Source organism: Bidens hawaiensis, unplaced genomic scaffold (genome assembly GCF_021521415.1).
Source record: "Bidens hawaiensis isolate Kalapana, Puna unplaced genomic scaffold, B.hawaiensis_p1.1 tig00025567_1, whole genome shotgun sequence".
Classification (NCBI taxonomy): domain Eukaryota; kingdom Viridiplantae; phylum Streptophyta; class Magnoliopsida; order Asterales; family Asteraceae; genus Bidens; species Bidens hawaiensis.
This window is the reverse complement of record NW_027505055.1, coordinates 170,827-197,439: the sequence shown is the minus strand read 5'-3', so window position 1 is coordinate 197,439 and position 26,613 is coordinate 170,827. Positions and strand designations below refer to the sequence as shown.

Sequence of the window (26,613 nt, the reverse complement as noted above, 5' to 3'; positions counted from 1 at the left end):
GCGTAACTTTTGTTCTTTCCAATCGGTTACTGCTATAGGTTCTTCTACGAAGTGCAGCTGTTTGTCGATGTGAATCTCTTCCAACGGCAAAATCAACGTTTCGTCAGATAAACACTTTATGAGGTTGGACACATGAAACGTATCATGAACTCCACTGAGTTCGGCGGGTAAACGGAGTTTATAAGCAACCGGACCGATTCTTTCCAGGATCTCAAATGGTCCAATGTAGCGCGGATTCAACTTTCCTCGCTTGCCGAAACGGGGGACTCCTTTCCATGGAGAGACTTTCAAAAGTACTCTATCCCCTACCTGAAACTCCAATGGTTTCCTTCGCACATCTGCGTAGCTCTTCTGTCTGTCGCGCGCTGTCTTAAGGCGATCCCGTATCTGAAAAATCTTGTCTGTTGTTTCTTGGATCAATTCTGGACCAGTCATTTGCTTGTCACCCACTTCAGCCCAGCACAGTGGGGATCTACACTTGCGCCCATACAAAGCTTCGAATGGCGCAGCCTTGATGCTTGTGTGATAGCTGTTGTTGTAAGAAAATTCAACCAATGGGAGATGAGTATCCCAGCTACCTCCGAAATCGATCGCGCACGCGCGCAGCATATCTTCCAATGTCTGGATTGTTCGCTCGCTTTGCCCATCCGTTTGAGGATGATATGCCGTACTCATGTCAAGACGAGTACCTAAAGCCCCTTGTAACGATCTCCAAAATCTTGAGGTGAACCGACTATCTCTATCAGAAATGATGGACACTGGGACTCCATGTTTTGAAACTACTTCTCGAATATACAATCGGGCTAACTTTTCCATCTTATCGGTTTCCTTGATCGGCAGGAAGTGCGCTGACTTAGTTAGCCGATCCACAATAACCCAGATTGTGTCATAACCCCCAGGTGTCCTTGGCAGTTTGGTGATGAAGTCCATAGAGATTTGTTCCCACTTCCACATGGGAATTTCTGGCTGCTGAAGCAACCCTGATGGTTTCTGGTATTCAGCCTTCACCTTCGAACACGTCAGGCACTTACTGACATACGTCGCGATGGCGCCTTTAAGATTGGGCCACCAATACAGCGCTTTAACATCTTGGTACATCTTGTCTGCGCCAGGATGTACGGAATACCGCGTCTTGTGAGCTTCGTTTAATACTTGCTCGCGCAATCCTCCCTTGAGAGGGACCCATATGCGGTTAGCAAAATATAAATTGCCGTTCTCTTTAAGTTCCAAACTCTTAATCATACCCCCAAGGCATTCGTTTTTAACAAACTCTGGTTTCAAGGCTTCTTGCTGAGCGTCTCGGATGCGGGTAGAGAGATCCGCGTGAATGGTCAACCTTAGAGCCTTGACTCGTAGCGTTTTTATTCGCTCCTTCCTACTTAGCGCGTCTGCTACCACATTCGCCTTTCCAGGGTGGTACTTAATTTCACAATCATAATCATTCAACAACTCCACCCATCTTCGTTGCCTCATGTTTAAATCCTTTTGATCAAATATATGTTGAAGGCTCTTGTGATCCGTAAAGATTACACACTTTGTACCATAGAGGTAATGGCGCCAAATCTTTAGCGCGAAGACAACCGCTCCAAGTTCCAGATCATGCGTTGTGTAGTTCTTTTCATTGGTCTTGAGTTGGCGCGAGGCATATGCTATGACTTTGTCTCGCTGCATAAGGACACATCCAAGTCCCTGATGTGAAGCGTCGCAGTAAACGACGATGTCATCCGTCCCCTCGGGCAGAGACAAAATTGGCGCACTACATAACTTCTGTTTCAACATTTGAAATGCTGTTTCCTGATTTTCGCCCCAAACAAACTTCTTGTCTTTCTGAGTTAGCGCGGTCAGTGGTAGAGCTATCTTGGAGAAGTTCTCAATGAAGCGTCGATAGTAGCCAGCTAGTCCTAGGAATTGCCTCACCTCAGTTGGGGTTTTTGGCGCTTCCCAGTTTTCGATGGCCTTGACTTTGGAAGGATCAACGTGTATTCCTTTCTCGTTTACAACGTGACCGAGAAAGTGAACTTCTCTAAGCCAAAACTCACATTTGGAAAACTTCGCATACAACTTTTCTTTCCGCAACAATTCCAAAATCAATCTCAGGTGTTGCTCATGCTCGGCCTTGGTCCGAGAGTAAATCAGAATATCATCTATAAACACAATCACAAACTTGTCCAAGTATGGTTTGCACACGCGGTTCATCAGATCCATGAATACAGCCGACGCATTAGTTAGCCCGAAGGGCATCACTAAGAACTCATAATGGCCGTATCTAGTTCGGAAGGCTGTTTTCGGCACATCTTCCTCATGGACCCTAAGTTGGTGGTATCCTGACCGTAGATCTATCTTCGAATAATAACTGGATCCCTGCAACTGGTCAAATAAGTCGTCAATCCTCGGTAAGGGGTACCGATTTTTGACTGTCAGCTTATTCAGCTCCCTGTAGTCAATACACATTCTGAACGAACTATCCTTCTTAACAAACAGTACTGGAGCTCCCCAAGGCGAAAAGCTTGGGCGTATGAAACCCTTATCCAATAGTTCCTGTAACTGATTGGATAGCTCTTGCATCTCAGATGGAGCTAATCGATAAGGCGCTCGAGCTACTGGCGCAGCTCCTGGGACTAAATCAATACGAAATTCGACTTGTCGCGGCGGCGGTAATCCGGGCAAATCTTCAGGAAAAACTTCTGGAAATTCGCGCACTACTGGTAAGTCTTCAATTCTTCGCTCATCTCCTTTCTTTTCTACGACATGCGCCAGGAAGGCGTAGCACCCTTTCCTTAGGCACTTACGCGCCTTTAGGCACGAAATCAGTTTCGTCGCAACTCCCCTTCTTTCCCCTTGAATCACCAAGGTTTCTCCGTTCAACAGTGGGACCCGAACCTGCTTCTCATGGCAAATAACTTCCGCGTGGTTCTCGACTAACCAATCCATACCTATCACAATGTCAAAACTTCCCAAGTCTATTGGCAACAAGTTAATATTGAACCCGTGACCTCCCATGACTATTACACATTGTTCAGTTCTTTCGCTTGCGCATAACTGCCTACCATTGGCTAGTTCTATAGTATAAGGTGTGTCTAGCCTACTGGTTGCTAGGCCTAGGGAGTCTTTAAACTCAGCGGATATAAAACTCAGGTCAGCGCCAGTATCAAATAAGACAGATGCAAAATGTCCGTTAAGCAAAAACGTACCGGTTACCACATTCGGCTCTTCTTTAGCTTCGCCTGCGCCGATCACAAAAGCTCTCCCGCGAGCTTGGTTTCCCTTTTGCGGGCAATCCCGGCTAAAATGCCCTGGCTTCCCGCATGCGTAGCAGTTGTCGCTTGCTCCAGCTTCTCTGACACGGCAATTCATCGTCTTGTGCCCTGGTCTGCCACATTTGGCACATTCGATTCTTGCGCATTCACCCTCGTGGTGATACTTGCATTTGTTGCACCATGGGCGAGGCCCGCTGTATCCTTTCCTTGATGGCTCCGCGGCTTGGATCGCGTAAGCCCTTACGCTCTCCTGCTTCTTGAACGGTGGCTGCTTGGAGTCGGACCCTCGGTGGTGAGAGTTCCATTTCCTCTTGGAGTCAGAGGTTCGCTGCTCGTTTCCGCGCGTAGTCAACATAACCGCACGGACCGTATCCCTTGTAAGGGTGATGGCCCGCGCTACCCGCCTCATCAAAGGTTGGAGGCGCTGCGGCGTTGAGCGGAACCCTAACAACGGGAGGTAACCCAAAAATATACCTCTCGATCTTCTTTTCCTCCGTGTTTGCCATGTCTGGCACCAACTGGCAAAGCTCGTTGAACCGGTTGTTGTAGGCGTCGATATCCGTTCCTACCATGGTGTGGTTCCAGAATTCCTGTTGTAGGCTCTGAATTTCTGCGCGAGAGCAGAACTTTCTCATCATCATTTCCTTCAGTTCCTCCCAGGTCTTGTGGAGAGCAACTTCTCGCCCCAATGTTTTCGTTTGAAGCTTCCACCAAGACGAAGCTGCTTCTTGGAACATGCAGGTCGCGTAAAGGACCTTCTGGTTCTCACTACATCCGCTAATGGAGAGAACTGTCTCCATCTTGTCAATCCAGTTGTAGAGCCCAATGGCCCCTTCGGTACCCTTGAATGGCCAAGGCTTACAGGCCATGAATGTCTTGTAGGAGCATCCTTTGTCCAAGGCTCCTGATTCGGGTTCTGGGGTCTCATTCTGACGACCCTGACTTGATTCGGCCTTGCTGGCCTCATGGGTTGCGATTGCTTGCGCGATTATTTCCGCGAGTTCCTCGGGTGTCATGGTAATTCCCTTGGCTTTAGTTGGAGGCATTCTCGCTTTAAAATAGACAATATATCAATCTTAGCGCATGTATTCTGAGCACATAATATTATCATTTACTAGACACTGTGTGACCCGTGTTCCTAAGTGTGTGTATAGTTTCTGTTGAAAATATTTCATGCGATTTCCCCCAACGGTTATAGTCTAGGTTAAAACTTCTTTTCCTAGTTCGCTATAACCAGTGCTCTGATACCAATCTGTCACACCCGGCCCTGAGCGGCGGAAACAGCCGGGCGCGCGCGAGTGGGGATTGATAATTAAGCACGGGCCATTGCAAACATTTATAGTAAGATTTTCATTGCGCATGAAATGTTTAATACAAATACATTACATTGTTCAAAAATTACATAAAAACATCCAAGTATAAAACTGTTGAAGATTTCCACGCCCTATCCCCTTGCGCGGCGGGAACAACCACGCGCATCGAAGGGATAGAACTAAAATCTTCCAAAAAGCTAGTTTTAGATGTTCAGCGTGAGGTGCTCTAAGTGTGACTCCATGCGCTACCTAGTTATCTCCTGAAAGACACGTAAAAACATTTGAATCAGTATAAACTGAGTGAGTTCACAAGTTTTAGTAACTTGATAAATCGCATTGCATCATAGTCTTGATAAAATCATATTGAAACACATTTATGATTTCATGTCTAAACATATACTTGATAATCCGTATGAAAACATAGATCTGACACATATTTCTGATAAAAGTCGTTCCGCGGGCTACGCGCGATCATTACTGGAAGTGTGCTCGTCCATGCAAAGTGGCGCTGCCACTACGAGCTAAATAATATAATGCCGTCCCGCGGTTTACGCGTGGACATTTCTGAAAAGCCGTGCTCGTCTATGCAAAGAGGCGCTGCCCCTACGAGCTAATCAATAATTCCGTCCCGCGGGTTACGCGCGGACGTTGTGCCGGAAAACAAGGCGCTCGTCCATGCAAAGAGGCGCGACCCCTACGAGCGGGCTCAAACCCATAGTACTGCCCCATGACCATACTAGGCACTCGTCTATGCAAAGAGGTGCGACCCCTACGAGTGGGTGGATCAAACCAGCAGTCCCTACCCTTAGAGTTCCAATGGTAAAGTGATCACTTACTCGAATCTGGTGCACTAACATCGAAAACCTTAGATAACCGTTCGCATTGCTCATCATGAAATATAATTTAAACACATAATCGCTTGCATAACTTGTAAGTATACCATGATAAAACATTATTTAAGTACGTGTCCCTCGCCCCGAAAACAGTTTAAAAACAGTGAAAACAGCGAGAATAGGGGCTGTGAGACTCACCTGTGGTTCTTGTTAAGGGATTAATCGAGATTCGGGTTTTCTTGGTGTTGGCCTCGGAATTGAAGGTCTAGAATACAATTAAATAACAAGAAGTATATATATTAAGATCAAGAATTAGGAGAATATAAGGGTTGGAAAGCAGATCTCAAGGTTATATTCTTGGCTTACCTGGTAACAGGATCGGAAACGAAAGCAACGGATGCCTGGGAGATGATTAGTGCAAGTTGCAGTTCTTAAGAGAGAAGTTTGAAGTGTGTTTTGGGTGATATTTTAGGTTACATATTTATAGTCAAACTCAAGGGAACACAATCCCTTGCTTTAGGGGATTGTAATCTTTTCATATCTAGGTGTAATGATGATAAAGTATGGAAATTATTATTATTTATTTAAAAGTGGAGTAGTGGATAAAAGATTTTGATTTGATTTGGTCAGGACATGCAGGTCTGGGGTTGGTGAGAATAGGGTGGCTGACAGTTGACTTTTCATGTTACAGTGTGCTTTTTCAGGTACTTTTGTCAGTGTACAGTAAAAAGTGGAAAATCTCTGAAACACGCTACTGTTTCCTTTTGGGCGGGAGTAATCTCCTTACGTCTGGAGAATAGACTAAGTGTTCTGCGCGTATCACTTGGTGCGCATAGCTTTCTGCGTGAAGGACATTTCTTTGCTGCGGGTAGGCACGTAACCTTCTCGCAGTTAGGGACATTGAGTTTCATTTGTAGATTCTCCAGGTGGTCTTGGTATTTCAACATAGTGATCAGTTATGTTGAAGTCAATTCCATCTTGGAGCTTCAGACAAACTAGCTCTCAATGTTCCCGCCATGCGGGGAGGTTAGTTCCCTTCCGCACGCGCATAAACGATTTAGGATGCACCCGCCTTAGCATCATGCGGGATGGTCAGCCCATTAGACAACATAACGTTAAGGTACATAAAACCAATACACTCGCGCATGGCGCATATAACATATGCCCACGCAGGTTCTTAACATGGCGCGCTCGCGCAGGGCGCACATAATATGCCCGCGCTGACTAACATGGCGCGCTCGCGCAGGGCGCACATAACAAATGCACGCGCTGACTAACATGGCGCGCTAGCGCAGGGCGCACATAACAAATGCACGCGCTGACTAACATGGCGCACTCGCGCAAGGCGCATATAACATAATTACCTAATATTTAGGTTGATTACTTGGTTTAAGGGACTGGGAATTTACCGGGTGTCACATTTATATAGGGAAGGAGTCAAACTTGTTTTCCTTGTTTTATATCAATACTTGCATGTGTTTTTTTTTAAAAAAAAAGGTTTAAATAATACAATCTAGTAACAAATCCAAAAGGTAAGAGATGATTATGAAACATAAAAATCCAACATTTTATATTAGTGAAAGATTTGGTTTACAATTCGGGTCGGGTTTTGATACAAATACAAATACAAAAAGATCGAAAATGACGAATGTTACATGTATAGTATCTTCTTTTACTCGTGTATGTGAGTTTCTTTTAGGGGTTACGTGTTATGATTACATGAATAAAATTTCTTTGAAACGACTATTAGACTATCCACATCGATCCATGCCCTTACCCTCCATCCGTTGTTCCCGCCCTGTGGCACCTCCACATTAGGCACCTAGCTTGTGGGTCCCCGTCTCCTCTCACAACCACCTTTGTCTTCTCTTCTTATCAGCCCTTATCTTAGTGTAAAAGGTTTTAGCAAGAAAATAATATTTAGTTTTCAATATTTTCTTTTATAACTCATACAAAAATGCTTTGGAAACATATATTCACATTAATTTAAAAAAAAATAGTTAATCCAGTTAAAAGTCATTTGCCATGCTTCCATAAAAATCCGAAATCTTTGCTTTTTTTCCTAACCCCCACCCCCACCCCCACTCTCTCATCCAACCACATTATCCCATCAAGGGTGGGGACAGACCTCTCTTCTTCTCTAGCATTGGAGACGGTCCTAAGAGGTTTAACATAAAAGAAAAAAAAACTACATTCTCTTTTCTTTTATAAAAAATATAAGTGATATTATAATCTAATAAATATAAGTTTAATATATCTAATCACAAATAAGATTAAGGAAGCATCAAGCATATGGCATATCAAAACACAAAATTACTAAAGAAGTTTATAAGTGTAACTTATAAAAAATTATAGATAAACACCTGTTGTATGTACATAATTGTATCCATCTTATCTTAAAATATGTAAAGTCAAGTAAACTAATAAATATCTTTCTGTATTTCTACCCTATTTCCTAACCGTACTTTTTAATACTATTTTTATACTAACACAATAATTTAAGCTACACTCCAATTTAACACTTAACCCCCTTATGTTTCAACAATATACCTTTAAACCCCTTCCATAACGACCGCCTTTTCTTCTGCGACCACCCTCCGGCGTGACAACCATGCGCCTTACTACTCCTCTTCACCGTCACCCCCCGCACTTCCGGCGGCCGGTACATCCGGATCAACGGCCACTTAATCCCATCAAAAAACGGGTGCTGCTTAATATCAGTCGCACCCCTAGAGAATCCTAGCCTTTTCTTCGGATCTTTCACCAACAACTTTTCTATCAAGTCCTTAACTTCCCCCATTCCTCTCCCATCCATTTCATTAAAATTAACTTTCATCGACGTTATATTACGCAAAGTTGACTCTTTACTCCCTCCCCGAAACGGCGTCCTTCCATGTAACAACTCGTAAATCAAAACCCCGAACGCCCACCAATCCACCCCACTCCCATGCCCCTCTCCCGCGATCACCTCCGGCGCCAAATACTCGTGGGTCCCCACACACGACCTAGAAAACGCCGTCGTGGGCTCCGCGTAAAATTCCGTCTCCGTTTTTTCCTCCGCACATTTCCCGAGAAACCCTAACCGCCGATTTTTCCGAACCACCCGAACGCGCCGATCGATTTTCGGAACGACGTCCGATTCAAAGCACAAATCGAAATCAGACAGCATAATATGCCCGTCTCCACGGATTAAAATGTTTTCCGGTTTTAAATCGCGGTACACGACACCGATAGAGTGCAGATACTCCAAGCACACCAAAACCTCTGACACGTAAAACCTAACCTGGTCTATCCCAAACCTGTAATTCACTTGCTTCCTCATCAACGAATGGAGATCACCATTCGGACAGTAATCGATGAGGAAGCAAGTATAATGCGATGCTTGTATATGCGCATAAAGCGTGGGCACAAACGGGTGGTCCAGCGCGGATAATATCCGCGCTTCCGTTTGCACCTGCAGCAAAAGCTTCTTTTTGCATGCCAGCATATTATTGTCAACCACTTTGAGTGCAAAGCTCGCGTGATCATTATCACGTAGTTTGCATAGAAACACCCGTCCCATGTTTCCGGCCCCGAGGTTGCGGATCAGTTTAAAATGACTAAGGTGGAGAGTGCGGTCTGGGGAGAGGTTTGTGGCGGTCCGGATGGCGGACCAGTTCGGGTTGGAGGTGGAGTGGGGGTGGGGGTGGGGGTTTTGGTTGGGGATTTGGGTGGAGGAGGTGGATTCGGTGAAGCTGAGGGAGGCGAGGCTCGAACGGGCGCTGCTGCTGGTGGTGGTGAAGCTGAGGTCGAGGTCGGAGTCGAGGTGGGAGAGGGTGGTGGGGTGGTCGTCTTCCATGGTTGTGAAATGGATATGGTGGTGGAGGTGTTGGTTTACTTATATAGGAATCTTGTAGTGGATTAAATAATAATAATAATATGGAAAATTGACTAAAATGTCCCTTTAAAGCGTTCTCAATTCATCATTTAAATTACATGAGTATGGTTATATAAAATTTTAGAGGTGGTTGTAGGTGAGAAGAAAAAAAGATGTTATTGTTTATGAGTAAATTTAGAGAAACGCTATTTATTATATATACTCATTTCGTCCCTCAAGTGTTATTGTTTGAAAAACATAAAGTTTTAAAGTAAATTGAATGATTACTTTTTTTTCTTATCAAATGACAATAATGCCGTTAAAAATTGGGTCCATTAATATTGTTTATTAATGCTAGTTGTGTGTGTTTAAGAGTAAACTTGGAAATTTATCTAATAAATTTTGAAAAGTGGACATTTATAATGTAACAAATCAAAAATATATATATACGCTTATAATGGGACGGTGGAAGTAATTTTTTTGTGTTTTTTTAGAGTGGTTGTGAGTGAAAAGAGGGTTGATGATAAAAGTATAAAAATATATTATTTAATTAAAAAAAACTAAAAAGACAATGATTTCAGTGTAATTGTACATATAAATATGAAGAATGGATTAAGAATGTCCTTAACGGATCAAACAAACTACATGTATATTTGATAAGTTATTCCTCCTAATGTTAATTTTACTTGGCATCTCACATATTTTTAATCGTTAGTTGATAATATTTTCTATCAACAAGATTCTGTTATGCTTTATAAAAATTTCTTTGAAAGCTAAAAGACGTAAGTCGGAAGTCATAAAAATCTTAGCGAAGAAAAATTCTCCAATAAGAAAAAGAATATAGTCGAAAGCCAAAAAAATCTCATTGAGTGCCTAAAGTATCTCTTCGGCTCTAACAGGTTTAAAGAAAAACTATCGACTCAACAGTTTTATGACGCGTGACACTGTTTTGTTGGTTGAAAATCTCGTCAACCAATAATTAAAAAGTGTACGTGTTAATAAGATTGAGACCGGACATTATAGGATTTAACCGATCAAATGAACATTTTATTGACTCATAAAATAGACAATTTTGTTTTTGTACGGTTGTAAACTAGAGTAGATGTAACATTTTTTCATCAAATTTATTTATTAAAATTCAATAAAAAGAAAAATAGAAACTTACGTAGGTAACATGTGGGGGTGTGGTTGACTTTCACTGTAGATGCAGATGGTGTTTGGTTGACTTTGTTGAAGATGTGGTAACCGCGTAGTTACTTGGAACTTGATATTTCAGTTGTGTTTATCTATTATATTATTTTTATATTATTATATTTTATTATTATTATAATATAATATATTATTATAATTGTTGTTATTGGTGAAAGATACCTAAAGTGACCTTCAATTTAGCCCAATCGGAACCGACCACCCTCCTTCGCATTTATTGAGATTAAATCATATTAATTTAAATTATAATAAAAAGATTTATTATTATTACTAATATTTTAAAAAGCCCTTTAGTACAACAATCACACTTGTTAAGTTTCTATTGCACACTACCCAGTTTTTAATTTAAGTTCACCCTTTAGGCTATGTGTAATGAAGGGCTATAATTGAGGACGAATTGTGACACGTGACACCCAGTCAGCAAAATGGACGAATTTGTTTTTGGGTATAATGGTGTAGGGGCTTAAGTTGGGCCCACATTATCTTTTTTTGTTATTTTCTTTTTATAATTAAATTAATCAGATAAAAACCAATTTCTTCAAATAATTAAATAAAAATGCATTAAAATTAAAAAGAAATACAAAAAAATACATAACTAAAAATATAAAAAAAACATATACTGTAGCTCGGTTGGCGTACATGTTTAGGTTCGGGTCGGAAAATTGAAACGGATAACTCGGTTGGCTCGGTTAGTACGTATACATATACATATACATACACACACAACATATATACATATACATATACATATATATATACATATACATATACATATATACATATATATACACATACACAACATATATACATATATATACACACACAACATATACACATATATACATATATATACACACACACAACATATATACATATATACATACATATATATATATCACACACACAACATATATACATATACATATACATATATATCACACACACAACATATATACATATACATATATATCACACCAGGCCCGGCTCCGAGAATGGTTAAAAAATTTTGGGCCGAAGGCGAAAACTTTTTTGGACCTTAATAAAAAGGGTACCTTATTAGGTTTAAACAATTTTATTTTTTAATAAGCCTTAATTTTTTGGGTCTTATGATTTGGTTGTGTAAAATACTTGGTTAAAATGTCTCAAATGAGATTAGAACCCACAACCTTTTGGTTGAAAGCCACACCCCTTTACCGCCAAACCAAACTAGTGGTTGTGCAATTTGATTTAAGCATTATTTATACATATTGTTTTTCACAAATATATATATATATATATATATATATAATTTTTATTTTTTTTAAATCCGGGCCTATCGTGGTGTCGGGCCGGGGTCCGTCGACCACCCGGCCCTCCCTTATAGCCGGCCCTGTATCACACACACAACATATATACATATACACATACATATATATACACACACAACATGTAATAAAATAATAATATTTCTTCTTCTTCCACGGCGACAAAAACAACCCGCCCCCGCCCCTTTTCGCCCACATATTGTAACACCCCGACCAAAGGCGGATTATACATCGGGGCGCCACATATTGTTTCATTACTCGTGACACTATTGGGTGTCAATATTTAATAAATACCTTCATTCGCGCACGCGCAAAGTAAACACAAGATAACATAAATCAATATATTATAAGGCAAAATATTAGAACAACAAAAACTTGTCTTGATACATTTTAATCTAGGTCCAAAATAAAGAAAACTTCCTACGTGTCCACAAGCTCCAAAACAGCTACTGCAAACCTGAACATGTGTTAAAATAAACGTCAAACACTTGCGTGTTGGTGAGAAATCAAGTTTAATACAATACATAGATAACAATAAATCTGCGCGCAACACGTGTATGTCTGGTGTTTAACAAGGGTGCAATCAGATTGTGATCAAGCCTAAATAGATCATAGCTCATAGTTCATAGTTCAATCCGTGCTCCCAATTGAGCACAAAAACGAGAAAACATCTGTGCAAGTGTAAACAAAGAAAACCGTAAACGATAGGTCTCCCGTGTTCATCTAATGGATCCATGAAAACTTCGGAATAGGCCGAACAAAGCGGTTAATGATACACACATACAAATAAACAGCCAAGTAAACGTCCTCAACACATGGGATACTGCGCGACTAAAGTTCATAAACAAGTTTAAGACTCAAGTTTGTACGAACACATGAACATCCCAAAACATTAAAAATAAAAAGGGATTAGGTACGAGATTACTCACTTGATAAAGATGCGGTGAAAGATAATGCGAGAACCAACTTTAAACAAGTACAAGTTAACCTATAAATAAGATTATTGTTTTAATGATTTGTTTTAAGTCTTGATTATAAGTTAGCATAATTAATAAGTAAATTATTATATATAATATATATTACCGGAAAAGCAGGACAGAACAGGGAGGAAGACGGAGGCAGAGAGGAGGCGGCAGAGAGAGCAAGGAGCAAGAGAACAGGAGAGATTAAGTGTTTTGTGTGTGTAGTGTTATGAAAATATTATTATTATTTATAGAGAAACCCTAGGGAACACAATCCCTAGAAAAGGGGAAAAAGATCTCAAAAAGCAAAAGATTCCAAAAGCAAAAGATATCAAAAGATATGGCAGCAGGGAAAAAGAGAGAAAGGCTGACAGGGAACAGTAAAAGCATGGGCGGATCAGAAAAAGGTACTGGTCAAGCATGGCAAAAGCAGATCTCCAAAGATAATGTCAGTCACTTTTTCTGCCAACCAATGGGGTTGGTGCGCATGCTGCGCCGAAAGTAACTTTTCAGACATAAAGCAGATTAGGTCAGCAGCTCAAAAGATAAGACATCACAAAAGCAAACGGCTAGATTAAACAGAAGAAAACTCAAAGGGTTTAGCGCGAGAAGGCTAAGGCGCGAAGGCAGACACAGAGGGTCAAGAGAGCGCGAGCGCGAAGGCAGACAGAATCAACCTTAATGCGTCGCGGAAAGAACTACATTTCAAGCGCGCCGCGGGAAGAATCACATTTCTTAGCGCGCCGCGGGAGGAACTAAAATTCCTAGCGCGCCGCGGGAAGAACTATAATTCTTCGCGCGTCGAGGGATGAACTACGGTTCTTAGCGCGCTGCGAGAAGAACTACAAATCCTTAGCGCGTCGCGGGAAGAACTACCGTTCTTAGCGCGCTGCGAGAAGAGTTCGTCTCGCGTATCGCTGGAACAGATGGTCTTCACGCAGGATTCCTTGTAAGGGGTCTGGCGCGTGGAGCTGCGCAGACAACCTTAGGCGGGAAGGAACAAAGGACAAGCAAAGAGTTAGAAAAAGAGGGAAACAAGGCGTAAGGGCGGGACGGCGACAAGAGGGAAAAGAAGGCGGAAAGAGAGAAGAAGAGGGATGGGACGGCGGAAAGAAAGAGAGAGAAAGAGGCGGGAAGGAAAATATTATTAGTAATATATATATTTTAAATGTCAAGTTTTAAAAGAAAATAATTAAATTTTAAATCATAAAAAGAATCGGATCAGAAAGCGGGTACCTGGGTCGGGTCGGATCGGGGCAGATGTCACACATATTGCCCGGGGGCGGTGTTTGCGCCCAATTTCGCCCCTTTGTCACCCGAGCCCACGCCCACCATTTACCAAAACATGATCTTAATGTCACATGAGACCATATAAGTGGTACTAGCTACATGATTTCAATTCTCTCTCTTTTATGACGTGGGTGTCAAGAGTCGTTGTCTTTTAAAAGTTGAGTGATGCGTATTTAGCGAAGGGTTATTGTTCTAGAAGACATTATAGATAATACGTCTTACTTGCGTTCGTACTTTACTTTTTCTCATGACTAAGTTGAGCATCGCAATTATTGTCCCATTATAAGCCCTTTAGCAAATTACTTTATCAATAATCAGATTATGCATAATCGGTGGTAGAGTTTGACAATGTAAAATATTATAGTTTCATAATGAAAAGTGAGCGCATGCCATTATCCTTCTCTAACACGAAGCACATCAATCTTACATAACAGAACCCCTTGACAAAATATATTACCTCATTAGAGACGCCTATAAGGAGATGTTCTTGGCCACCGTGCTAGTAAATGGCGACCGGCATGATGGAGGAGAAAGGGAGGTGTGTGTTAGTCCACCCGGGTAGAGGATGACAACCAGTGAGGATGCCTATTTACAATGCGTCTTGGGATATATTTGATGAAAAAAATTCGAAAGTAATAGTTTCAACATTTTTATATATAAAAACTTGCATACCTACCTTACTTTAAGAAACATCCTATAAAATGTCGTTAAAAACCCCGGGTTGAACTTAAAACAACACATACACACTCAGTGCATCTATCAAACTCGAAAGAAATACACATCGTACACAACCCAAATGAACACAAATACATGAACCGTATCACCCTTGTGAACACACAAATCTGAGAAGCAGTCTTTTGTGTCAAATTAGTCTCTTTTGAGACATACAAATCATGTTTAAATATATATGGTCGTTAAATCTAGCATGTCAACTTTTAAATATACTAACATGACTTGAGATATATTTTCTCATTTTCTAGTCGTATAATAACTAAATATAGATTTCGATAGTATAACATAATACTAAATATTATATAATATTATATAATAAAAATATATATCTTTCTTAAGCATATATGAACTCAGATAACATTAACTTTCCTTAAGAGCTTTTGTGGTGTGGTCTGCTTCGTGGGCAACACATGATCCCACAATGTCGGTTATCTTATTTCCACTAATAAAAAAATGGAGAATTAAATAAAATAAATAAATTACTCTTATATAATTCACTCAAATAATGCTTTACCCATGTAGTTATTAATGCTTAATAATTGAAACAAAAACTATAATAACTTTCCCAACCGGCCATTGGCACATGACGTTTGTAGGACTATGAGTTCGTTTTCATGTTCTTTTTCTTAACTAATTATTGGTTACATGTTTAAATTTAAAGATGATAGTTGTTGACTTAAGATGCTAAGGTGTGTCAAAATAGAATCAATCAAATTTGTAAGAACTGTATACTATATGTGTACGGTTAACGGGGTATGTAATTGAAAAGAGAACAGGGCCAGCTCAACCTTTTATCTGGAGGCCTAACATGTACTCTAAAAACAGGTCTCTTTATGCAAATAATAATAATAATAATAACAATCATTCTTTTTTTTTACAATCTCTCTTAAAAACAATAATAACTTAAACGTAAAAAGATAAGCATGTAAATCATATTAGAGTTTATGTGAGTTTACCTGAAAAAAAAATGGCCTTTCCAAACACACGCTAGTAACTGCTCCCTTCGTCCCTCTATAAGCGTCATAGTTTGAAAAACACAAAATTTAAGAAAGTTTGAATGATTGCATTTTTTACTTAACAAATGACTATAATGCCCTTGACATATATAGAAAGACAAAATTTAAGAAAGTTTGAATGATTGTATATGTGTAAGGGTAAACTTGAAAATTAGTTAATAAATTTTGAAAGTGGACATTTGTAATGGGACAAACTAAAAAGGAAATATAGACACTTTTAAAGAGACGAAGGAAGTATTATTTTACGACATAGTGAACAACTAAACGAGGATTTGGTGGATTATCTTCAAGGTTTAAAGTTAGAACACAAACAAATCTCAGCTATCTTTCTCTCATTATGAATGAGCGAAGTAACATGTTGAAGAAACACTAACCGGACCCCGGACAGATTACTGGTAACCTGGGGGTTAGATAGATGTTTCCCACGAGGGGTTAGACCCTTGGAAGATGGTTCTTCTGATAACCTGCAAAACAGACACCGTGAGCTCGTCACTGAGAAGGGGGGGGGGTTCCTCCTTGTGACCACCCTCCGGCGTGAGAATCAGACTAGATTGCTCTTTAAATATAAAAGTATATTAAGAGATTGCTAGAGCAGATATCAGGTATAATATGATGATAATGTGATAAGATATGATAAGATCAGATGGTCATACCATTTGTGGTATTTATAGCCGAATGTAGGTTTCCAAGGAGGTATGACCGGCTGCAACAGTGTTCCTGTTCCACCAACAGTAGCCTACGCATAGGTATACAGGATCATGTCCAACTAAATGATCCTGTATACCTATGACTTAAAATTTCAGATTTCATATGGTTTATATCGCTTGATTCAACTATGTTGATGTTGCCTTCCATATCTATCCACTTTAGTAAATAATAAGTCTAATACATAAAATAAAAAAAAGTAGCCTTTCAATCTTCCATATGAAACTTGATATCCATTTCATTTATTGATATTGGTTTTAAAGTTGATCATGGTCCATATACTAGCAACAAATATTATTAACTTTGTTTTGGACCCACTCAAAATCAAATCGGTTTGAATCATATTTTGGACCTTATAGCAATATAAGCTTGAGTATTAAGTGGGGGTAGTAATAGTATCCATATACATGTAATGTAATCATAAATGATTCGTGGCTCAAAAACTGTCATAGAATGAGCTTGGTAAAAACTAGACTAAATTTAGTTTTGATTTGATTCATATAGAATTTCAAAATAAATATGAATATAATGGAACTCACTTTTTGGCCTTTATCATCTTTAATTTGTATATGGATTGTTTGATACTTTGTTACAAGTAACGTGCATAATTTTATTTTGTTTGTTAATTTTATTATTTAGAGTTTGTATTATAAAAAAAACATACATAACACTAATTATTCAAGGAAACAAGTCAAGTAATTTTTTTTAACAACCAAACACTCATAATCCTATAATGGGTGCTGATAAAGGTTCTCATTTTCAAGACTCGAACCCACGACCTCCATATTGAGAAAACTCTTAGAGAAAACCTTCATGATCACCCCACCAAAGTAGCAATGACAGCAAGCCAACAAATCACGTCATTAGAACACGAGTTAAACATGAAGATGAAAGTGAGTTTTCATGGGTGAAACTTGTAGTTGCAGAATAGATCTTTACGATTTCATTTCAATTAAAGCGTTACGAGTTCATCTCAATTAAAATGTTATGGCTTTGTGTCATTGTGCCATGTTGTAATCTATTATTATGATTATTAATTTTTTTATCCAATAATTATATATTTACCCAATACAATCATTGCAAAATCTTAAAGACATCAACATGGCCCTTAAATCTTTTTGTTTTATCTTATTCAAAGTATATCTTATGCATATTTTCCTTATGAATATATTTTGTATCTATCAAATGGGCCTAGTTGGAATATGTCATGAGTAATTCAAAGATTTGCATATTTGATCGAACGACATGACACGATGATTGTCCAGATAAATAAATAATACAGAAATTCTGTTTTAAAATTTACCCCAAAAAAAAAACAATAATTATCATTATATTTCTATCTAATTTAATATTATTGTTTTAAAAAATAAATATACTGGTAGAAGAAAATAAAATTTTTCGTAGCATCGCAAAGGAATGATGATAAACATTAAACACCACCAAGTCAAAACATTTTATTCTTTTCCGGATCTCAACAAATTTTTTCTTATTTTTTGTTTTAGGTTTGACTTGGTACATGTTATGTTATTTTAAAGAAGATTCTCTCTCTTTTTTTTTTATACAATCACACTTTACTATATAAATGTCTTAACATTTATATAAATCTAGAGTTTTTTTAAAGAAGTTTTGAGCAATTTTGTATTTACCCAAATACCTAAGTAGTAAACATGAAAGCGGATTTAAATGGCTAACTGGCCGATAATAATCCATACATGTAATTGGACCATTGACATTTTCGACTTCTATTTTCAATGTCAAAGTTTATCCTAATAACATAATTATCAAAGATTTACCGTCGAGTTACACTTGATTTATACTCAATTCTGCATATCCATTTATGCATTCCGCTTATAAGCATTATTGTGAGAGTATTCAAATATAAACCAAGTATAATTCTATAATGACTATGCTACCAAAATTGTTATCGACAACAAAAATTAAAGTTAAGAGTGTTATCGATTAAATTGTAAATATAGATTATTATAAGACAACAGGTCATACTTTGGATTTTTAAAACCCATTTGGCATAATAGATGTAGGTAATATTGTTGTTAACCTGAAGTTAATTGTCTTGTTTTTATAAAAATTCCATCCAAACTTTTTTGCATTTGGTTCATAATAGAATTGCAAGATGAGGTATGAACAATGGTTATTTGTTTATATCTTTAAGTTTGAGATTTTGTTAGTACACTCAACCGCACATGAAGGCGTTGATCACCGTGTGCCTTGAGCTGTCATTTTGAGTCTGGGTGTCATAGTTATCTAAACATCAATCGTACTTTGTTTGCAAAATCTGAGTTTTTCCCCTGATGGCTTGGGTTGTTGATCCACGATCACAACATGCATAAACTATTCGCTTATGTTTGGTCATGTAACGTGTCATGAATCTTTTATTGTTAGTAAGATTTTTATATTACAGATTTAATGATAAAAGTATTTTTTTACGGCGTTTCTGAGGTATGGACTCTCGCCGTTTTGATAAAGGATAGCCTTTACTAATCACTTTATATCCATTGGGACGCCCCTTGGGGGGTTAATGATAAAAGTATCTACTTATTTGTTTTTCTTAGTGTATACTCCTTGATGAGAAAGTAAGAGTATTGTAAATGGTTAACATTGATAAATATAGTGAATGTAAAACTTTTTTCACAAAGACCAACTTTAGGCGTTAGCATATAATATAGACAACTTTTAGCTAATGATGTTTATGGGTTGTGACTTGTGAGTGTAAAGATTTCTTTTCTATTTTAGTTGAAGCTTTATCTAGAAGACTCAAGCAATTATATAAGTTGATGTGAAAAACGTTTTCAATAAGAGAGTCCAAATAAAGATGAAGACCCAAGCACTAGTGCTCATTAAGGGTTAGATTATAAACAACAAATAATTATAAGATCTAAAAACCTTTTATAAAAAGAATAAATTCTAATTTTGATTACAGAAAAAATCAAAGGAAAAAAGATGAATAACACAAGAGGGAAAATATATAGAAAAGCAACATTAAGATAAAATAATTTTATTTTTCTTTTTATTTTATAAAAAAAAAGGAAAACACTTGTAAACAAATGTAATGGAATATTATTTCCTTTTAGGTGAAAGTAGGTAAAAATGTTATTTATCTTATTATTAATCATGGATTCTTATATAGTCAGAAGGACCTTCATAAATTGCAAATACTAATTTCTAAAAATTGATCGGATTGAAGATATAGTGTCATCAAAATGTCTACAAGAACGGGTCACAATTTGTATCGATTTAACAAATTGTTGGAATTCACTTTCACGTGAAAATAACAATAAACATTTTAGATTTGCAACAAAAAACAAGGGTTACTGGATTTTAATAATCATATCATTGACCTATTGGCAGCATTAATCCAAATAAAGGAAATGTTTTCAGACAGTCTCAACTTTGAACGCATTTTCCTCCAGCAATCTCACACTAGCTGAAAACTAACTTCGTTAGATGTTTGAACGTATTTTTAGTTAGTATGAGATTGCTGGAAGAAAATACGTTTAAAGTAATTTTCTAGAAACATTTGATGACTTGGGATTGATTCTAGGCATTGTGCCACAAAATAACATTTTATTTAGATTCTTATTGGTAAAGTTAGCATAACATATGTTATACAAATCTCTTTTGACTGGAAGGTGAGAGTTGCTCATGCCTCAACTAGGGGTCCATTCTTGAATCTAATCTGGTTCAAGAAGATTTGGTATAGTATTTGTTGGTGATTATAACTTTGATTAGTATATGTCTAATCAAATTGATGAATGTGTATAATTAGACATGGGGAGCCACCAATTATTTTCCTTTTTTTCTGGTGCAACGTATTTATCTAGTATAGAGCATATCATTTGCTATTTAAGTATTTAGTTCTTGTCAATCATAAAGCAAAGCAAAACAAAATTCAAATATATATGACAAGTAATAATGACGACGTTGACAGGATAACAGTTGCGAGTTGAAGCTTTAATAGAGACATGTTAAATATGATAAAATATAATGAATGTATATGATCATGCTAAACGAGTAATGCTATAGTCCAAAGAAAGAGGTGGTAAGTGGTAGTTGATGTCAAGGGAGACAATTCTGTCGGCTGAGGTGATAAAGTTTTATGATATAATCGGATGGCGTAAACTATTATACGATACAACTTTAGGGTGTATATTTTAGAAATATTAAAAACATTCTAATAAAGTTTGTAAGTTTATGTCTTGAATAATGAATACTAGACTAATTTTCCTAAGGCTTTAATTATGTTTTATGGCATTCAAGTTAAAAGTTTATTTATGTTTCCTAGAACTTAATTTTCCATTTTAGAAAAATTTCAAGCCCATATTTTAGGCCCATTAAGAGAATGAATTGAGCTAAACAAATAAACTAAACGGATCCGTTTACTCGTTTATTGTTGAATTTAGAGTTTGGATCCGGATTAGGTGATGGCGGGTATAGCCGTACAGGGATTCAATATAATAATTGATTAACCGAATCGTATTCACTAATAATCTGACAGACAAAACCGGTTAACATCCAACATAAATTAAGATGACGTGACACTTTAAAGATGGATTAAACACTCTCCACTTATGTTAAATTTGTTAAAAGGGTCATGGATTATGTTTTTAACATCTTAAAAGACAAAAAACAATATATTATGTGGAGTTAAGAGGGGTTAGAGGTGAGTGGTTTAATCCGGTTAAAAACTGAACCAAATGAATCTGATTACAAAGGTTAAGGATTTTCCAACAAAAACCGGTTAGGAACCGTAACCGTTAGCTAGCATAACCAATTTTGACTGTTTGACCAATAACCTGTTGTGGTTAGTAACCGGTAATCCAACACCCACCTCTGGGCGGGGACATGTACCCCACTCTTTCATACACTTTTAACATCTGCATCTAGCCATGACACCGAGATGAGTTTTCTAGAAGTATTGATGATTCTAGTCTCATGCTCAATTTTAAATTTATATCTAATGATCATCTTAATACATGCCGGGCATCCAATAAATTTGTTAGTTTGCTAAAAATCTTAGGATTTCCCAAAACATTTAATACCACTTAAGTTTTTGAATTATTTTATTACCGAACAAATTAGAAATACACAAAAAAAAAATGTTATAAATTTCTAAATTATTCTATTAATTATGAGTAAAGTGCGGTTTTTTGTCTTCTTGGTTTGCTCCAGTTTGCTATTTAAAAAGTTTAAATTTCGATTTCAATCCGTAGAGTTTCATTTTCATTGCATTTTATTTTGAAACAATATATTTTAAAAACAATTTGAAGGTGAAACTCTATAGACGGTGCTTTATTTATAAAAAAAATATAAAGTATACAAAGGAAAATAAAATCTTAACAATATTTTGCATGCCAGCTTCCGTAACAAACGCTTAACGTTAGATTTTGGAAACGTAGTTAGGGTTACACAATTCAAATCTATACTGTAATTGTGCACACGTACGGACGATCAATTTGGATGATATCTTCACATACATTTGCTAATTGTTCTCCAAATTATTATTAGGTTTTGTGTTGTTAGGGTTATTATTATTATTATTATTATTATTATTATTATTATTATTATAGGTTTTAATAATTAATTGCTGATGCTGGAGGTTAATTCAAAATGAAGAAGAACAACAATAATAAATGGAAGCAGTGTGGATTTGTTATGATATCTGTGATGGTAGCACTAGTTGGTGTATATGTTAATCCATGGAGGCACTCCTTTAATTATTCACTCCTTAATCATACCTACATTTGTTCCCAGGTATGATTCGATTCGGTTCGGTTTGTAGAACTAATAACTCATTGTAATTTGTTTGAAGTTAGGGTTTAGATAACAAATTATTAGGATCTCGGTTATAGCAAAACACACACACACAGTTAAATTGCAGAGGTTCGGTTTAAGCTGACCTACGTCCACGGGCAACAACCAGGAATTTATTATTATTGCTTTATGCTCTCTACAAAACTGATCGGTTATGGTTAAGTGAAAGTGAATATGATTAACTGATCATTTGGTTAATGTGTCTTTGTTAACCAACTTTATCAAAAACTGAACCGAACCGAATCGAACCTTGTATGTTTTGTGATTTTCCTACTTTTGTGCCTCTGTTTTTATCTTTTTTTAGATTTGAACATTTAAATTCATGCTGCAACTGTCTATAACCGAGCTTAGAAGGCCATAACCAAGATTGGAACCGGAAAATTTTAGCTTCGATTCTTCATAATTGAGCGTGGAACACCATAACCGAATCACTTTATAACCAGAACAAACGATAAAAATGATAAAAAAAAATAATAATAATTTGGACGATTGAAAAACCTATGGTTAACTGGACATTTAGTTATGGTTATGGTTAAGCAATCTTCTATAACCGAACATAACTGACTTTGTACACCCCTAAATTGCTGTCTACTCTCATGTTGAGAGATGACAAGTACAAGATGTGAATATATAGAGACTAACCCAACAGAATTTAATCCGGTTAACATTACTAATTTGGCTTGTTTTGTTTTTGATTTTGTTGAGTAGGATACTTGTGATACAGGCATAATTGAGGAATGCTGTTGCGATTACGAGAGCATTAATGATATCAATGCAGCAATTCTGCATCCATTGTTACAGGAGCTTGTTAAAACCGCTTTCTTTCGATATTACAAGGTCTTATTTGCTCTAAACAGTAACTAAAATCTTGTTAATATATTAAACAATTATTATTTCAAGTGTTTAATTGTACATGTGACAGGTTAAGTTATGGTGTGATTGCCCATTCTGGCCTGATGACAGCATGTGTCGTCTGCGCGATTGCAGTGTATGCGAGTGTCCAGAACATGAATTCCCGGAACTGTTTAAAAAGCCATCACTGCATATTCTTCCAAAAGATGACCCTGTATGTCAAGAGGGAAAACCCGAGGCTACTGTTGACCGAACACTAGATGCTAAATCGTTTAGAGGATGGGTGGAAGTTGATAATCCATGGACTCATGAAGATGAAACTGATAATGGTAATAGTGCAGCACATAATATTCATTTGATTATGGTTATTATGGTGCATGTTCTATTAACATTGTGTTAATTGATATTTTGAAAATGCGCAGGCGAAATGACATATGTTAATCTGCAACTGAATCCCGAACGTCATACAGGGTATACAGGTCCATCAGCGAGACGAATATGGGATGCTATATACTCAGAATATTGTCCAAGATGTAAGCATATATATGTATATATCATATATGCATGCATATTTACTTTGTGGTGATATAAAATAATAAAAAATTAAACTTTTTCTCAATTAAGAATAATTTTTTTTGTGCAGATGCGTATGGAGAGACGTGTCCCGAGAAGAAAGTATTATACAAACTAATATCTGGTCTACACACTTCAATTTCAAGTCATATAGCTGCTGATTATCTTCTTGATGAGGCTACCAATAAGGTTCATCTTATATGATCCTAATTATGAAAAATATTATGCTATAAGAAGTAATAATAACTAACCATTTATTTGTTCGCTAAAATTACAGTGTGGTACAAATCTTGAACTGATGCGCAATCGTGTCTTGAAACATTCTGATCGCGTGGAAAATCTTTACTTTGCTTTTTTATTTGTTCTTAGAGCTGTGACAAAAGTGAGTGATCTTTGACAGTTATTTACATAATTACTTGAACAAATTTATGTTTTTTTTAAAAAAAATATGTATGTCAAATGTTACAGGCAGCTGCTTATTTAGATCAAGCTGAGTATGACTCTGGTAACCATGTGGAGGATTTGAGAGCTCAATTCTTGATCCGACAGCTCGTTCACGATTCTAAATTGCAAGATGCGTGTGCTCTTCCGTTTAATGAGGCTGAACTGTGGCAAGGCCAAGGTGGGCCCATGCTCAGGCAGCAAATTCAAAATCAGTTTCGAAACATCAGGTTTTTATTTCTGAATTCTAAATTCTGTATATGTTATAACAGGTCAAATGATATATAATAACCACGTTAAGTTAAAAGGAAACGGGTCAAACGGGTCGAGAGTCACCCAAAGCATGCTTTTAGTCGATAAAACGTCCTTATTCTCTTTGTTATTGTAATAAGATAGTTTATGTTTATTGTTTATAGAGTTTTAGAAAACTTACGACCCATTTTGACCCATTAATGCAGTTTAACCCATTTTCCTATAACCCATCAACTAAATTAACACGTTTACAACATGGTTACTGCATGCCAACCCGTTTGACACAATTAGATAAATGGTTTAAACGGGCCGTTTTTGGTTACGTAATTTGAAGTGTGTGCGGACTAGAGTTGATGTTTTTTTGGCATGAATAAGAATACAAACCGTGCCAAAAACTGATACGTATTACATATAGTACTAAGTTTAAATATTTAGGGTGCAGTTTTTTCTATTATTATCAAGATCATGTTTGTAACTTAAAACTTTTGCATGTGACAGCGCACTTATGGACTGTGTCGGGTGTGAAAAGTGTCGGCTTTGGGGAAAGCTTCAAGTTCTTGGGCTTGGAACTTCATTACAAATTCTCTTCTCTGTCGATGCCAAGGGAAATCCGGACCCACACGTTAGTATTATAGTGTGCTACTAAACGTACACTCGTATGACCAGTTTTCCCATGCCACATGGCCCATATGACCAATTTCTGCCTGTCATATCAGTGGTGTGTGGTTACTGGTTAATATGATTATGGTGGTATGGGCCAGATTATTAACTTGTAATGCTTTTTGAAAAAAGTTACATTTTTTATTAACAATTATGTTGTGATTTGTGAAATATTATTCCAATATGATAAATATTTCAAAATTGGTCTAAATCTTTTGAATAAAATGATTTACATAGTTTTAACTTTTAAGCTATTTTATTTAGGTTTTATATTATGTTCTTGGCATGTAAAAACATAGCCCGAATCGACCCATTTGACTATTTGAGTCAAAACATCTATATACTTATTATTATTATTATTTATTTTGTTTATTTGAATTACAGTTGCAGTTACAAAGACATGAAGTGATTGCTCTAATTAATCTACTAAACCGGCTATCGGAATCTCTTATATATGTTACTAATATGAGAAATTCGGCTAAAGAAACCGGTTCAATTTACAGACAATGGGGATCATCAATAGCCCATTGGTACACTTTGCTGATATATTTTTTACTTTTAACTGATGAAAAAATTATGCCAAATTTTACCTGTTGTTTTCAGGTGGAAGAAGCTGTAAGAATTTAACTAAACATAGTTAGCACACCGACCCGAGTTGAAGATTAACTAACTAATCAAATGATATGATTAGTATCAGGTTTGGCAAGCTGGGAAGTTGGTCAAAGTCAAATATATGCATGTATACATTGTTTTAGAATTATCTTATCAATAATTAATGTATGGATTATGTTAATGTATTGTCATTATACTATTAAGTTTACGAGTTTGTTATATCTCAATAATCATGTGAGAACAATTTAGGGCTGGCAAATGTGACCCATTGGGTTGAATGATAAAATGTATATAATGTGTCAGAATGAGTCAAACCAAAAAAGAAAATGGTTGAGACGAGCTGACATTTCTCAAGTTTTTTTTATGGAACGAGAAATTCGAAGGAAATTTTTTAGTATTCTTACTTTTTTAGTTTTTGATTTATATTTCGAGTTATGATTTTATAATTATTTATTTTTATATTTTTAATGAGGGATTTCTGAAATCTCAACCCATTTTGACCCATTTCAAAAACCCCTAGTTAAAAAATTCGAAAAAAATAATTAAAAAATCATAACTCGAAATATAAATCGAAAAGTAAAAATACTAAAAGACTAGAGAAATTTTAACATGTTTTGACCAGTTTCAATCATTTTCTTTTTTTAGTTTGACCCATTCTGACCCATTATATACATTTTATTACAACCCATTCAACCCAATGGGTCACATTTGCCACCCCTAGAACAATTACACGAAAATGGCCATGAGATACACGACTGCAATGCAATAATCATATACACAAGATTCGTGTATTATAACAAAAGATCATCTCACACGAGTTCCAGTTGACAAAAGCGGTATGAAAATAATCTACCGTTAGTGGTAATGTGACTGATGACGCGGTTAGTCAACGTGGTAATGCTAATAAAGAAGTATAA

At 36.9% G+C, this 26,613-nt stretch overlaps 1 protein-coding gene and 1 pseudogene across 1 annotated transcript; one reads left to right on the top strand and one right to left on the bottom strand.

Moving 5' to 3' along the window:
* Positions 1 to 7,802: 7,802 nt before the first annotated feature.
* LOC143610270 (serine/threonine-protein kinase WAG2 pseudogene) lies at positions 7,803 to 9,241 on the bottom strand (annotated as a pseudogene).
* A 12,861-nt stretch (positions 9,242 to 22,102) lies between these two features.
* On the top strand, positions 22,103 to 25,703 carry LOC143610278 (endoplasmic reticulum oxidoreductin-1-like). Its single transcript, XM_077084801.1, has 10 exons — positions 22,103 to 22,246; positions 23,015 to 23,143; positions 23,229 to 23,487; positions 23,581 to 23,691; positions 23,802 to 23,920; positions 24,009 to 24,113; positions 24,200 to 24,402; positions 24,923 to 25,046; positions 25,469 to 25,614; positions 25,688 to 25,703. Exons 1-10 carry the CDS (start codon positions 22,103 to 22,105, stop codon positions 25,701 to 25,703), a joined length of 1,356 nt encoding a protein of 451 aa, XP_076940916.1.
* Positions 25,704 to 26,613: the final 910 nt, after the last annotated feature.

Excerpts from the sequence above, each read along its gene's own strand:
- LOC143610278 (XM_077084801.1), top strand. The coding sequence starts at position 22,103 with ATGAAGAAGAACAACAATAATAAATGGAAGCAGTGTGGATTTGTTATG. Across the intron at positions 22,247-23,014 it reads ATACCTACATTTGTTCCCAG|GATACTTGTGATACAGGCAT; the intron begins GTATGATTCGAT and ends TTTGTTGAGTAG. Across the intron at positions 23,488-23,580 it reads TGAAGATGAAACTGATAATG|GCGAAATGACATATGTTAAT; the intron begins GTAATAGTGCAG and ends GAAAATGCGCAG.